The sequence below is a fragment of the Crocodylus siamensis genome, chromosome 1 (genome assembly GCF_052110815.1).
Source record: "Crocodylus siamensis isolate JL-2025a chromosome 1, ASM5211081v1, whole genome shotgun sequence".
In the NCBI taxonomy this organism is placed as follows: Eukaryota; Metazoa; Chordata; order Crocodylia; family Crocodylidae; genus Crocodylus; species Crocodylus siamensis.
The window spans coordinates 212,711,464-212,723,834 of NC_143395.1; the positions used below are offsets into that span (position 1 = coordinate 212,711,464).

Here is a 12,371-nt window from a genome sequence, read left to right on the forward strand (position 1 = left end):
AGAATCAAAATGCTGTTAGAGTTTAGCTATTTGAAGTGCTCAGAGAATGGTGACCACTTCAGGGTTTTGAAAATCTAGGCCAGGCACCAGTCAGTCAGATCTACATTAACTTGAAATTTTGTGAAAGAGCTTCTTTGAAGTAATCTGCCCCCTGGTTTAGGGGTACCTAGTCTATATTCATCTGAGACTATGCTAGCAGCTTGCTTAGAACCCATGGGCTGTATCTAAATTCCAGCCAACCTCATATTTAAAAAGAAAAAAATGCAACATGGTAGCACTCTAGAAAGCAACCCTTTATTTATTTATTTATTTATTTATTTATTTATTTATTAAGACATCCTAGATAATATTTGTGACTGACCTTAAAATTCCCTCTGGGATATAGAAAGTGAGATGAATCCTTTCAGGTTTGTCTATTAATCATCAGGACTAAGGTCTTTGACCTTATAGTTTCATAGTAGGTAGGGTCGGAAGGGACCTGAGCAGATCATCAAGTTTGACCCCCTGCCATGGTTAAGAAAGAATGCTGGGGTCACCTCAACAGTGCATTTGTTTTGTCACATACAGATCAGAATAGTACTTTGATCATTCTGATATGCAGTCTGGCATAATGTAAAACCTTAAAGAATGTAGTCTGGACCCTGATTACTGAGCTGCAAGGAGCTTCAGGATCCTTTGGTTCCTTTTTTTCCAGTATCTTTCAGAGCTTCTGACTCTGTTCTTCTTACCCTAAGGTGTAGTCATAGTTAACTTATTTTTGGTAAGTAGTGTCCAGTGATTTATAAGTGTTCCACAGATTCCAGTGTGCTTAAGCTGTTTTTGGAAATCCTGATTTAGGTTAAAATGCAAACTCTTAACCTGTAAGTCATGTGTTTTCACCCTCTGAGCTTTGACTGCTACACAGCAGAGTCAAGAGTCTCCTGATAGTGAGCACAAAATGCATGGATTCTGGGTTTTGTTTTTCAGAGCACTTTGGCAGCAGTGAATGTTCAGGCCCTACCAGATAAAGGTGAAAGGTTACTAAAGCAAGTGCAGGATTTGGAAGCTGCACTCAGTACTCTCAATCTCTTGTCAGCAGAAAGTGAAGTGGAAGGTACGTGGCTTGGTCAGAATCTCACAAAAAGTCTGTCTAAATTCCGTGTTGATTTAAAAAAAAAAAAAAAGTATTAATTTATACCTAATATGGATGTGTACATAGTTAGCATCTTTGATACAGCTTTCCCAATAGATACTGATCACAAAATGTTAATTGAAACAACTGAGTGCATTAGGTATCCCTCCCCTGTTTGCATTTAGAATTAGGCATTCCACTAATAAAATATTGTGGTTAGAGCCCAGAACTGGACAGGGATTCTATTTTAGCTCTGCGACTAACTTTGCTGGGTGCCTGGGTCAGTCACATGAATCGTCAGTGTCTGAAAACTGATCGGTATTACACAGTCCAATTTTCTTTGTCTCCCAAATTAAAATCTTGCCCAGTATAGAAGGTATTTTACATTAATTTTAACTACTGTGTTCAATGTACTGTCTTGAGCACATATGTCTTAAATTTCCTTGCAATCCTCAATAGGATTTCTCAATCAGATTAAATGTAATGCCTAAAATAGATATGGATGTCTAGTTAATGTTATCAGCATATGCTGTCACCTCCTCCAGGCCTGCCTCATTCACAAGTAATTAATATATTTTAACTAATGTTGATGAATAGAACTGAGTGGACAGCTTCAGAAACTGAATTTCTCCAGCTTAGAGGCAGTAGTGGGGGGAATTTCCTCTACTTATCTCTAGGCAGTGAGTGGAGAAGGAAGGAAAAGGTAGTTGAGACTCAACGACTCATTTGTTCATAGACAAACGTGTTAAAACTGTTGGCCTATTCTGTATCATGGACAAATGCTCTGGGGAAAGAACTGAGATTCACTAACATGTCTCTACTAAGCTATTTAGTGAAAATGTTTGGTGTCTTCTCTGTTGGGCTGCACCAGAGCTGACCATTATCAGTCCTCTGACCTTCATTGTTTTTCTTCCCAACCAGCAAACAGCAGGAACAGCAAAAACCATGATGAACCACTATGCAACACATCCAGCAGCCCAGGCACTGAACCAACAAATATTATGAAGCTGAAAAAACAGCAGCCATTTCAGGATCCTTTTGCTGCCTCTTCTCTGGGGTTGCATTGCCATGGCCCAGTTCCCTCCCTGGGGTTCAGCAAATACTATGGTCATGTTTACGGAGGTATAGTTGTACAAGAAAAAGTAACTAAAATTTGCAAATAGAACAAAAATACTTTGAACTCTGTGGGTGAGTGAGAATTTCCAGTTACTTTCCTCTGCAGTCACTTTGTGCAAGGTATCTTGGGGAGTAATTTCTGGAAGAAGAAAGGTCTGGTATATCAGAGACTTGGAAGCTTTGCTCAGTGATAGATTTTGTTAGCAGCTTTGCAGATATTAATCTAAAAAAAAAACAATAGTTCAGATCCTAGCATGTAATTCTCAGTCTAGACTTAAGTGTAGAGCTCTCTTGGCGAATGTATGACATAAACCCAGAGAGCAGAGTTGATCTTGGGGTTTGCCATGTCCATGCATATATATTTTCCTGAATTAGTTTTAAAACTATCATGTTCAGTATCTCTTTACAGCTAATGTTAAGTTAATGTGCAATTTTATTATTTGTTGTAGTTGTTCATATGTGCCACAGTTTGGGCTTTGTTTAGTTAGGTGTTAAATACTGCCCTCTCTCCCCCTTCTCCCCACCCTCCCACAAGGCAATGGCTGTCTGCATTCCAGGTTAGATGCATAGATTGCTGCCAAATTAGGGAAGCAATTGCTTTCCTGAGAAGAGTATCCAGAACCAGGATATGTATCAACTAGCTAGGAATGAGAAGAATGGCAGAAACCTACACAAGATGGGTGAACTAGAATGCTTGGTATTAAATGGTGACAGTAGACATCTTGGAGACTTGGCAAAAAGACAATTATAATTGCTGGGATGATGCTGTTTTAACAGGTTACAAACTATTTAGGAATGACAGGGCAGTATGTGCAGGTGGAATAGTGTAACTGCATGTTAAGGATCGTATAGATAGTAACAGCATAAAAATCTTGAAATCTTTCATTCATCTTCAGTGAAAACTGACATAGAATCTCTGAGTAGAAATCCTGTACTTGAATAAAAAGAATATAGTAGATGGGTTGTATTACCAACCATCTGGTTAGGAAGGTGAAAGTGATTTATAAAATGCTCGCGGGGATTAGAGAAGCTGCTAAAATGGGACTAGCAATAGCGATGAGAGACTTCAAGTATCTTCATATAGACTGGTTAAACACCTCATCAGGGTGTGATGTAGAAATAGCATTTCTAGATGTGATAAATGACTGCTTTTTACAACAACTCATATTGGAACCCACAAAAGGAGAAGCATTGCTAGATCTAATCCTGAGTAGCACACAGGACCTGGTTTAAGAGGTACCTGTTGGTGAACCACTTTGTTATAGCAGCTATAACATTCCAGTGGGAGGGAGTAAGTCAGATAAGTCCACCATGCCAAAATACAACTTCAGGAAGGGAAACTGCACAAAAATGAAGTAGTTAGAAAGGAAGTTGAAGGAGCAGTCAAAACTGTAAGAAACTTACAGGCAGCTTAGACTCCATTTAAAAATAAAATATAGAAACTCAACAAAAGTATATACCTCAAGTCCAAAAGAGTGCGTAGTGGACTAATAAAACTCCTACGTGGTTTAATAGCAGTGTTAAGGAGCCCATTCAAGGTAGAAAGGCATCGCATTCTTCAAAAAATGGAAGGCATGCCCAAATGGGGAAAACAGGAAAGCTCTAAAATTCTGGCAGGTCAAGTGTAAAAGCAAAAGTGGGCAAACCAAAAAAGAATTTAAGAAGTGTCTAGCAAGAGATGGTAACATTAATATAAGTTGGGGTTTTTTTTCCAAATACAGAAGCTGGAAGCAAGCTAGAAAATTGGTGGGACCATTAGGTGAACAGGGTGTATGTATACAAGATGTATTCAGGGATGACAAGACCATAGTTGAGAAACTAAATTCATTCTTTGTATCAGTGTTAACCACAGAACACTGGGAAAATTTCCATGCCAGATCAGTTCTTTCTAGTAGATGGGTCTGAAGACTTGGACCACACTGAAAAGACAATAAAGGAAGTTTTAAAACAAACTAATAAACTAAATACTTACAAGTCAGCAGGGCCAGGTGGCATTCACCTCAAAGTTCTGAAGGAGCTTACAAGTGAAATTGCAGAACTGCCACTAATACAGTGTAACCTATTGTTAAAAACAGCCTCTGTGCCAGAGTACTGGTGGGTTGTGAATATAATTCCCATCTTCACAAAAGGCTCCAGAGGTGATCTTGCAAACTACAGACCAGTGAGTCTCTCATCCATCCCTGGCAAGTTGGTAGAATCTATAATAAAGAATAAAATCAGCAGTCATGTGAACGAATATGGTCTGCTGGGGAAGAGCCAACATAGGTTTTGTAAAGGGAAGTTCTGCATTCTTTAAGAGTGTTAACAAGCACCCGGAGAAATGGGATCTAGTTGACAGTAATATATATTTGGACTTTCAGAAAGCTTTTGACAAGTTTCTTCACCAGAGACTAAAAAAAACTGCATTGCAACAGGATTGGAGGGGAGTTCTTTCTTGGACTGAAATCTGGTTACAAGATAGGAAGCAAAGCATAGGACTAAATGGTCACTTTTCAAGATGGAGGGCAGTCAAACGGGGGGGCCAGCAGGGCTCTGTGCTAGGCCCTGTTTTGTTCAACATTTTCATCAGTGATCTGGAAATGGGGGTGCACAGTGAAATCTCCATGCACATGGCCCCAGGCAGCCCAAGAGCAGCAGAGCTGTGCAGAGAAGCTGCTTGCTAGTGCAAGCTCTGTGGTGCCCTGGCAATGTGCCTCCTGCACACAGGGCTGCTTTGAGGGGTACAACCCTGTGCCACTGCCCTCACTGCAGCCCTGCGCACAAGAGGCACGTTGCCAGGGCAGCAGGGAACTCCCAGCAGCAAGCAGCTTCTCCTCATGACCCCGGTGTGCTGTGCCACACCGGGTCCTGCCATCCAGGGTGCAGAGGCTCCAGGGGAGGGCAGCAGGACGGGAGCCTGTACCCACAGCCTGTGCTTGCCTTGTGCACAGAGCTGGGGGGCACAGGTCCTGCCACCCCCCTTGGGAGTGCGTGCTGCAGTGGGGAGCCAGCCCCACCTCCCAGACGAGCCGCGTGGAGCCCCATCCTGCTCCTTCCTGGGGCCCTGCAGCCATGTGTTGTGGCCCTAGGCCCCAAGTCTTACCCCCTCCCCCCCCCCCCGACTAGGCAGCTGCCCCCTATCTCACTGCCTTCCTGCTCTCTCCCAGCTCCCTGCAGGCTGGAACTGTGCCAGCCTGCAGGGAGCTCACTGCAAAACTAGAAAATCCACAGGTTTCTCTGGTAAAACAAGAAATCCATGTTTGCCTCTGGTAAAAGGTAAAATCCACTGTTTACTATTTTTCTGTGGGAAATGGATAACCCAGATTCCTGGTTATGACTCAGGAAAGAGACCTTGGAGTCGTTTTAAATAGTTCTCTAAAAAAGCATTTGGTTGCCACTGAGCTAAAGAGCCAGCCTCCCCACAGCTTTGTTTAGCTGCCACCAAACTTCTAATTTTCAATTGCTATTTGGAACACACATCAGCAGTGGTGTTAAGCAGTGACACCCGTAACCTCCACATGCTGGCCCCCCAACACTCTGGCAGCCCCAGCAAGAAGCCCTGTGGGCCAAATGTGGAGGTGTGTTGTCTGGCCTGTGAGAAGCCCAATGCAAATGTTTGATGCCCTTAATCTCAGGAGCTCATGTGCTCCCCTGACACTGGATAGAATAGTAGAGATGGAGGTGGGTGGGTGGGGAATGGTTTGCAGGTGTTTAGGAGGTAGTTGTTTGGAAAAAGTTGTCTTGAAATCCCTCTTGCCTTAGGGAGAATCCTGGTCTCCAGCAGGAAGCCCAGCTCTAGAAACACTGAGAAGACTCTGAAGGATTGTGTTACGATCGGTTTTATTTACCTTCCTGATTTCATTGTAGTAAAGATGATTTTAGTCATTAATTTCAGGCTTACTTCTTTCTTACAAACCAAGTTTAAGATCCCTGGGGCTAGCAAAGTTTCCCCTCATTGGAGCTGCAAAATCTGGTCTGAGATTGGTGAGAAGTGACTTTAGGGACAAATTCTTGTGGACAAGAAGCAGAGCAGCAGGAAGAAAGCTGGGGTTCTGGGCACACTCCAACAGCGGTTTGTCACAGTATATTTAATCAGCTGTGCCAACTGTGAAACAACCAGCCCCACGTTGCCCAGAGGGGTTGGTTGGTGTGACCAGCTATACAAACCCCTGTTTTTTACCACATTGCACTGCTTCTCTTGGTGTCTGCATGCACTCAGTCCCTAAGTCTGTCTGCACCAAGTAGTTCTGTAAACATTATTCACTGACTGATGCTTTTTGTTAGTGAATTCCAGTATGCAAAACCTGTATGGGGGCAGAATGACTGAAGATCGGATCAGGACTGTGCGTGACGCCACAAGTGATGCCATTGACCATCTGTATAAATCTCTGGAATCTTGCCCCACAGAGGAGACAGTTGCCGCAGATCCATCTGGGCTAAGGGTGAGGAGGCCAGAAGTGAAAGCACTGCTCAGCCGAGCTTTCAGTGTTTCTTGGGATCACTACTATGGAACATAATCCCAATGATGATGATACTAAAAGATGGGTGATATTTGCATGTTGCCATTTCCTAGACAAATGTCCTGCTGTACAGTAGGCCCATTTAAGTCAAGACAAACACCAGTTTAAGACAGAATAGGAATAGGTTCCAAACTGCACAGAGATTCACGTGGTGCCTAGTAAGCACATGTCTAGATAGTTGAATAAGCTGTTGAAACAAGTGATATTGGGCTTGTAAAAGACTTATTGATTTTTTTTTTCCCTGCAATTGTGTGGCATTTAATTTTTTTCCCAGATTGCAAATGTGCGTATGAAGCTTTACTGCAATTTGATTTGTTTCGCAGCAGTTGCAGTCTCTTGCTGTAGCAAAAAGGCAGATTGTGAAGTAAGATTCTGCAGATGTGGGTATTAATTTTGGAAGAGAACGGAGAGGCAGGTGCTGAGCAGACAGTTGTAGTTTGACTATGAGACCAGGTCATGTCCAACTTGGCATGTCTCTGAATGGCATTTAGATTCATAGATTCATAGATGCTAGGGTCGGAAGGGACCTCAATAGATCATCGAGTCCGACCCCCTGCATAAGCAGGAAAGAGTGCTGGGCCTACATTACCCCAGCTAGATACACATCCAACCTTCTCTTGAATACCCCCAGGGTAGGGGAGAGCACCACCTCCCTTGGGAGCCCGTTCCAGACCTTGGCCACTCGAACTGTGAAGAAGTTCCTCCTAATATCCAATCTAAATCTGCTCTCCTCTAGCTTGTGGCCATTATTTCTTGTAACCCCCGGGGGCGCCTTGGTGAATAAATACTCACCAATTCCCTTCTGTGCCCCCCTGACGAACTTATAGGCAGCCACCAGGTCGCCTCTCAACCTTCTCTTGCGGAGGCTGAAAAGGTCCAGTTTCTCTAATCTCTCCTCGTAGGGCTTGCCCTGCAGGCCCTTAACCATACGAGTGGCCCTTCTCTGGACCCTCTCCAGGTTATCCGCATCCTTCTTGAAGTGCGGCGCCCAGAATTGCACGCAGTACTCCAGCTGCGGTCTGACCAGCGCCCGATAGAGGGGAAGTATCACCTCCTTGGACCTATTTGTCATGCATCTGCTGATGCACGATAAAGTGCCATTGGCTTTTCTGATGGTTTCGTCACACTGCCGACTCATGTTCATCTTGGAGTCCACTAGGACTCCAAGATCCCTTTCCACTTCCGTGCCACCCAGCAGGTCATTTCCTAGGCTGTAGGTGTGCTGGACATTTTTCCTCCCTAGATGCAGCACTTTGCATTTCTCCTTGTTGAACTGCATTCTGTTGTTTTCTGCCCACTTGTCTAACCTGTCCAGGTCTGCTTGCAGCTGTTCCCTGCCCTCCGGCGTGTCCACTTCGCCCCATAGCTTAGTGTCATCTGCAGACTTGGACAGAGTACATTTCACCCCCTCGTCCAAGTCGCTGATGAAGACATTAAAGAGTATCGGTCCAAGCACCGAGCCCTGCGGGACCCCACTGCCCACACTCTTCCAGGTCGAAACCGACCCATCCACCACGACTCTCTGGGTGCGACCCTCCAGCCAATTCTCCACCCACCGGACTGTGCAGTAATCCAAGTCACAGCCCCTTAACTTGTTCACCAGTATGGGGTGGGATACCATATCAAAGGCCTTCCTGAAGTCCAAGTATACGACATCCACTCCTCCTCCTGCGTCGAGGCGTTTTGTGACCTGGTCATAAAAAGAGACTAGATTGGTCAGGCACGATCTACCTGCCACGAACCCGTGCTGGTTTCCCCTCAGCATAATTTGTCCTGCCGGGCTCTCACAAATGTGAGCCTTGATGATTTTCTCAAAGATTTTGCCAAGGATGGAGGTGAGACTGGCTGGCCTATAGTTACCCGGGTCCTCCTTCCTCCCCTTCTTGAAAATGGGAACCACATTGGCCCTTTTCCAGTCCTCCGGGACTTGACCCGTGCGCCACGAGCATTCAAATATTCCCGCCAGTGGCTCTGCAATGATGTTGGCCAGTGCCTTCAGTACCCTCGGATGGAGCTCATCCGGGCCTGCCGACTTAAAGGCATCCAGTTCTTCCAAGTGACCCTGCACCACCTCAGGGTCCACGCATGGAAGTCTGGTGCCTTGCTGCTGCCTCCCTACACTCCCAGTGAGAGACTTGTCGTGCCTCTCGCTTAGGAACACTGAGGCGAAGAACTCGTTGAGGAGTTCAGCCTTGTCCCCTCTGTCCGTCACCAATTGTTTCTGCCCATTTAGCAGGGGTCCTATTCCTCCCTGGGCCTTCCTTTTACTCCCTATATATCTAAAAAACAATTTCTTATTGTCTTTTACTTGGGTTGCCATCCTCAGCTCCATGGTAGCTTTGGCCTGTCTAACTGCCTCCCTACAAGCACGAGCAGAAGAGGTATATTCCTCTTTGGTGATCTCTCCCTGTTTCCACTTTTTATGTGCTCCCCTTTTGGCCCTTAGTCTGCCCTGGATTTCTCTGGTCAGCCAGGGAAGCCTCCTGGCCCCTTTCCCTCTTTTACCTCGCACGGGGATCGTCTCGCTTTGTGCTCGAAGGATAGCTTCCTTAAGGCACAGCCACCCTTCTTGGGCTCCCATCATTTCAAAACTACTACTCTGCAGTGCATCCTTCACTAATCGCCTGAGTTCGCTGAAATCAGCTTTCCTAAAGTCCAGCACGTTCACCCTACTGGCTACCTTACCCACTCGACGCCTTATGTTGAATTGTACTTTTAGGTGATCACTGTCCCCCAGATGGCTACCGATCTGTAGGTCCCCTACTATGTCATCCCCCGTTGCCAATACCAGATCCAGTAAGGCATTCCCCCTAGTGGGACCATGTACCTCCTGCGTCAGGTGGAGGTCCTGTACACAGGTTAGAAACCTGCGTGAGCGGTGGGACTTTGCTGTCTGTGTCTCCCAGCAGATGTCCGGGTAGTTTAGGTCCCCCATGACCACCGCCTCTTTAGCTTTTATGGTCTCTTGAGAGTTGCCTCAGGAGCCCCAAATCTATTTCTTCCCCTATTTTACCTCTAGGTCTCATTGCTGGTGCATCAGAAGCAGGCCCTGGCATGGTTACTCTGGAGGGAGAGCCAGCGACCATGTGGAGGAATTCTGGGTAAGCATGGTATTGTTGTAGCGTGTCCTTCCAGGGGGAATTAATATTGTCAAAAACCTGCACGACACTGTGGTGGCAATGGTGATGCCCATTTGTAGTCAGAATCCATCCCCTGGCAAAGTCTGTTTTCTTTCTTTCCTAAGGAAATATAATAACTAACCCCTGATCCAAATCACTGGCTGAGGCACTAAGTCCTTTCAAGATTATCCTAGTTTGTTACATATGAGTTGGGAGGGCCTCAGCATGCATTTGAGCTATGTAGACTCATTCCATGAGATGGTCTTGATTCTTCTATTTTTTTCTCTTTTCAGCAGATGACATGGGCTTGGGGAAGACCCTAACAATGATTGCACTCATTCTGACCCAGAAAAATCAAACAAAGGGGGAAGAAAAGGAGAAGAAATTAGAAATGTGGCTGTCTAGACATGGTATAGAACATCTTTGCTGCAACGCAGTTCCATCTTCTCAAAGTTGTGTGCTGACAGAAGTGGCCTTTGTATCAACAGTGGGCTTAATGTGGTATGTGGATGGCCAAGGGCTGTTCCACAGAAGTCCACAATATGGCAGCTCCAAACTTGGCTCAAAAGGCAGACCTGTAGAAAGCATGTTGTGAAATCATAGTGCTCCACTCAGAGTAGAGACATGGATGTTGGGATTTATAGGTGCCGTCTAGTTAGGATATCAACAAATTACAGCAAGTAAAGGAAAGCCTGGGCAGAAAACACTTTCCCAAATAAACACTTTGTCTCTGACCCAATAATGCAACAACCAGGCTTCAACCTTCCACAGAGCATTTGGACAACCCTTAATCGGATGTGCACTGGACAGGGCCAGTATGGCCCCCTGATATACAAGTGGCCTCTAAAAACCTTGCCTGGCTGTGGCTGTGGAAACTCTGACCAAACCATGGAGCACATAATAGCATCCTGCCCCAGATACAAGTTTGAGGGCAACATCCTGGAGTTAGACTCACTTTCCACCAAGGCATTAATCTGGTTGGGGAATTTGGAATTAAAGCTGTGATGATAGCTGTTGCTTCTAAAGCCATATGAAAGAAAGAAAGCAAGTTAAGAAGGTGGTGACTTACCACGTGTTGAATGCACTGTGGTAACTGTGTGTGCCTGTGCTTAATCCTTGGTAAATGTCAGCTAAGCTGTAGTAACTTAGGTCTTGGTAATTGATATAGAAATTCATGATCATAAAGCACTTTTAATGTGAAACACTGAAAGACCAACATTTTTAGCTATTGATTTTATTGGAAGGGTGTTATATACAAACTTCTTGTTACAACTAAACAGCAGCCAAGACTGTCAAGCACATTCAAAATAAGCTGATGTTTTACATCATTTTTTATGGAGGAGTTGTGCTTTTAGTGTTCATACAGGCTTTCTCCAGAAAATGTACAACCCCAGGAGTACATTAAAATTCTGGAATGCTGGAAAACACACATCTGTTTTGCAGACTTGTGCCAATAGGAACAACAGGCCTACTTTAGCAGGGTTGCAGCAACTGGGTAGGGACTTCCACCCCTTACTGTACTCATGCTGCTGATTCATTTCCTCTTCTGAACTTTCTGTTTAAGATTCCCCTGTTGTGGTCTCCCATGGCACTTTAATCATTTGTCCTGCATCCCTGCTCCACCACTGGAAAAAGGAGATTGAGAGGCACGTGACCAGTGGCAAACTGAGGATCTATCTATACCACGGACCTAACCGGAGCAAAGATATAGCAGTGTAAGTACAAAGCCGTGACTGTTCTGCAACAGAAGCAGCATGTTTCTGCTGAGTAGCAGGAGGCTCTTGGTGTCAGAGTAGAAAAGGAGCTTGGCTCTAGCTCACATGTTGATGCTCCTGCATCTTAAGGCATGTGATACAATCTCACCCCCTCTCTTGTTGGCAATGGCAGTCAGTAGTGGTTGATATCCTCATTTATGCTGACAACACCTCAGTCATTAGAGTGGAAGGCTCCAAACAGTTTCCAGCTCTGTTGAAGAAAAATGATCTTAAGTTTAAGCAGGGGCCTTGGAGTTGAGGGATCTGGGTTTTCTATCACTGACTTGCCATGTTATCTGCCTCTTCCTCCATTTCTCTGCTTTCCTTATGTCTGCAATGAGGATAATTCTTGCCTGTTTCAGTGGGCTGTTATGCCAATCTCTATTTGTAAAGCACTAGAGCTCCACAGATATCATACACCTTTCCGCTGCCCTCTATTTCATGACTTATTTTTGGGCCTGCTGGAGTTTAATGGTCGGTAGCAAATGTACCAGCTCTTGCCTAACTGCCCCAACTTATAAATTCTCAAGTGTTGGTTCTGTCTGTTGTACAAAGCAGGTTCTCCACCCTCATCAGTTTCTCTGCTTTTTGTGCAGACTATCCAAATATGACGTTGTTGTCACCACGTACAGCCTTGTCTCCAAGGAAGTGCCCACAAAAAAGGAAGAGGGAGAGATCCCTGCAGAGGACCACAGCATGGAGGTAAGAAGCATGCATTTGGGGTGGGGACTGCTTTCTGTGGGGGTGGGATCCTAGAAGTAACATAACCCAT

At 45.0% G+C, this 12,371-nt stretch overlaps 1 protein-coding gene across 4 annotated transcripts in view; it reads left to right on the top strand.

Moving 5' to 3' along the window:
- Positions 1–12,371, top strand: part of TTF2 (transcription termination factor 2) — a 37,220-nt gene that overhangs the window by 7,997 nt on the left and 16,852 nt on the right. For 3 of the 4 annotated variants that reach the window (XM_090056069.1, XM_090056088.1, XM_090056097.1), the window contains 7 exons: positions 967–1,093; positions 2,033–2,233; positions 6,491–6,648; positions 9,746–9,827; positions 10,139–10,255; positions 11,410–11,560; positions 12,196–12,301. In XM_090056069.1, the coding sequence (XP_089912195.1) occupies positions 967–1,093; positions 2,033–2,233; positions 6,491–6,648; positions 9,746–9,827; positions 10,139–10,255; positions 11,410–11,560; positions 12,196–12,301 (942 nt within the window). The remainder of the gene's footprint in view (positions 1–966; positions 1,094–2,032; positions 2,234–6,490; positions 6,649–9,745; positions 9,828–10,138; positions 10,256–11,409; positions 11,561–12,195; positions 12,302–12,371) is intronic. The other variant, XM_090056079.1, reaches the window with a different exon arrangement.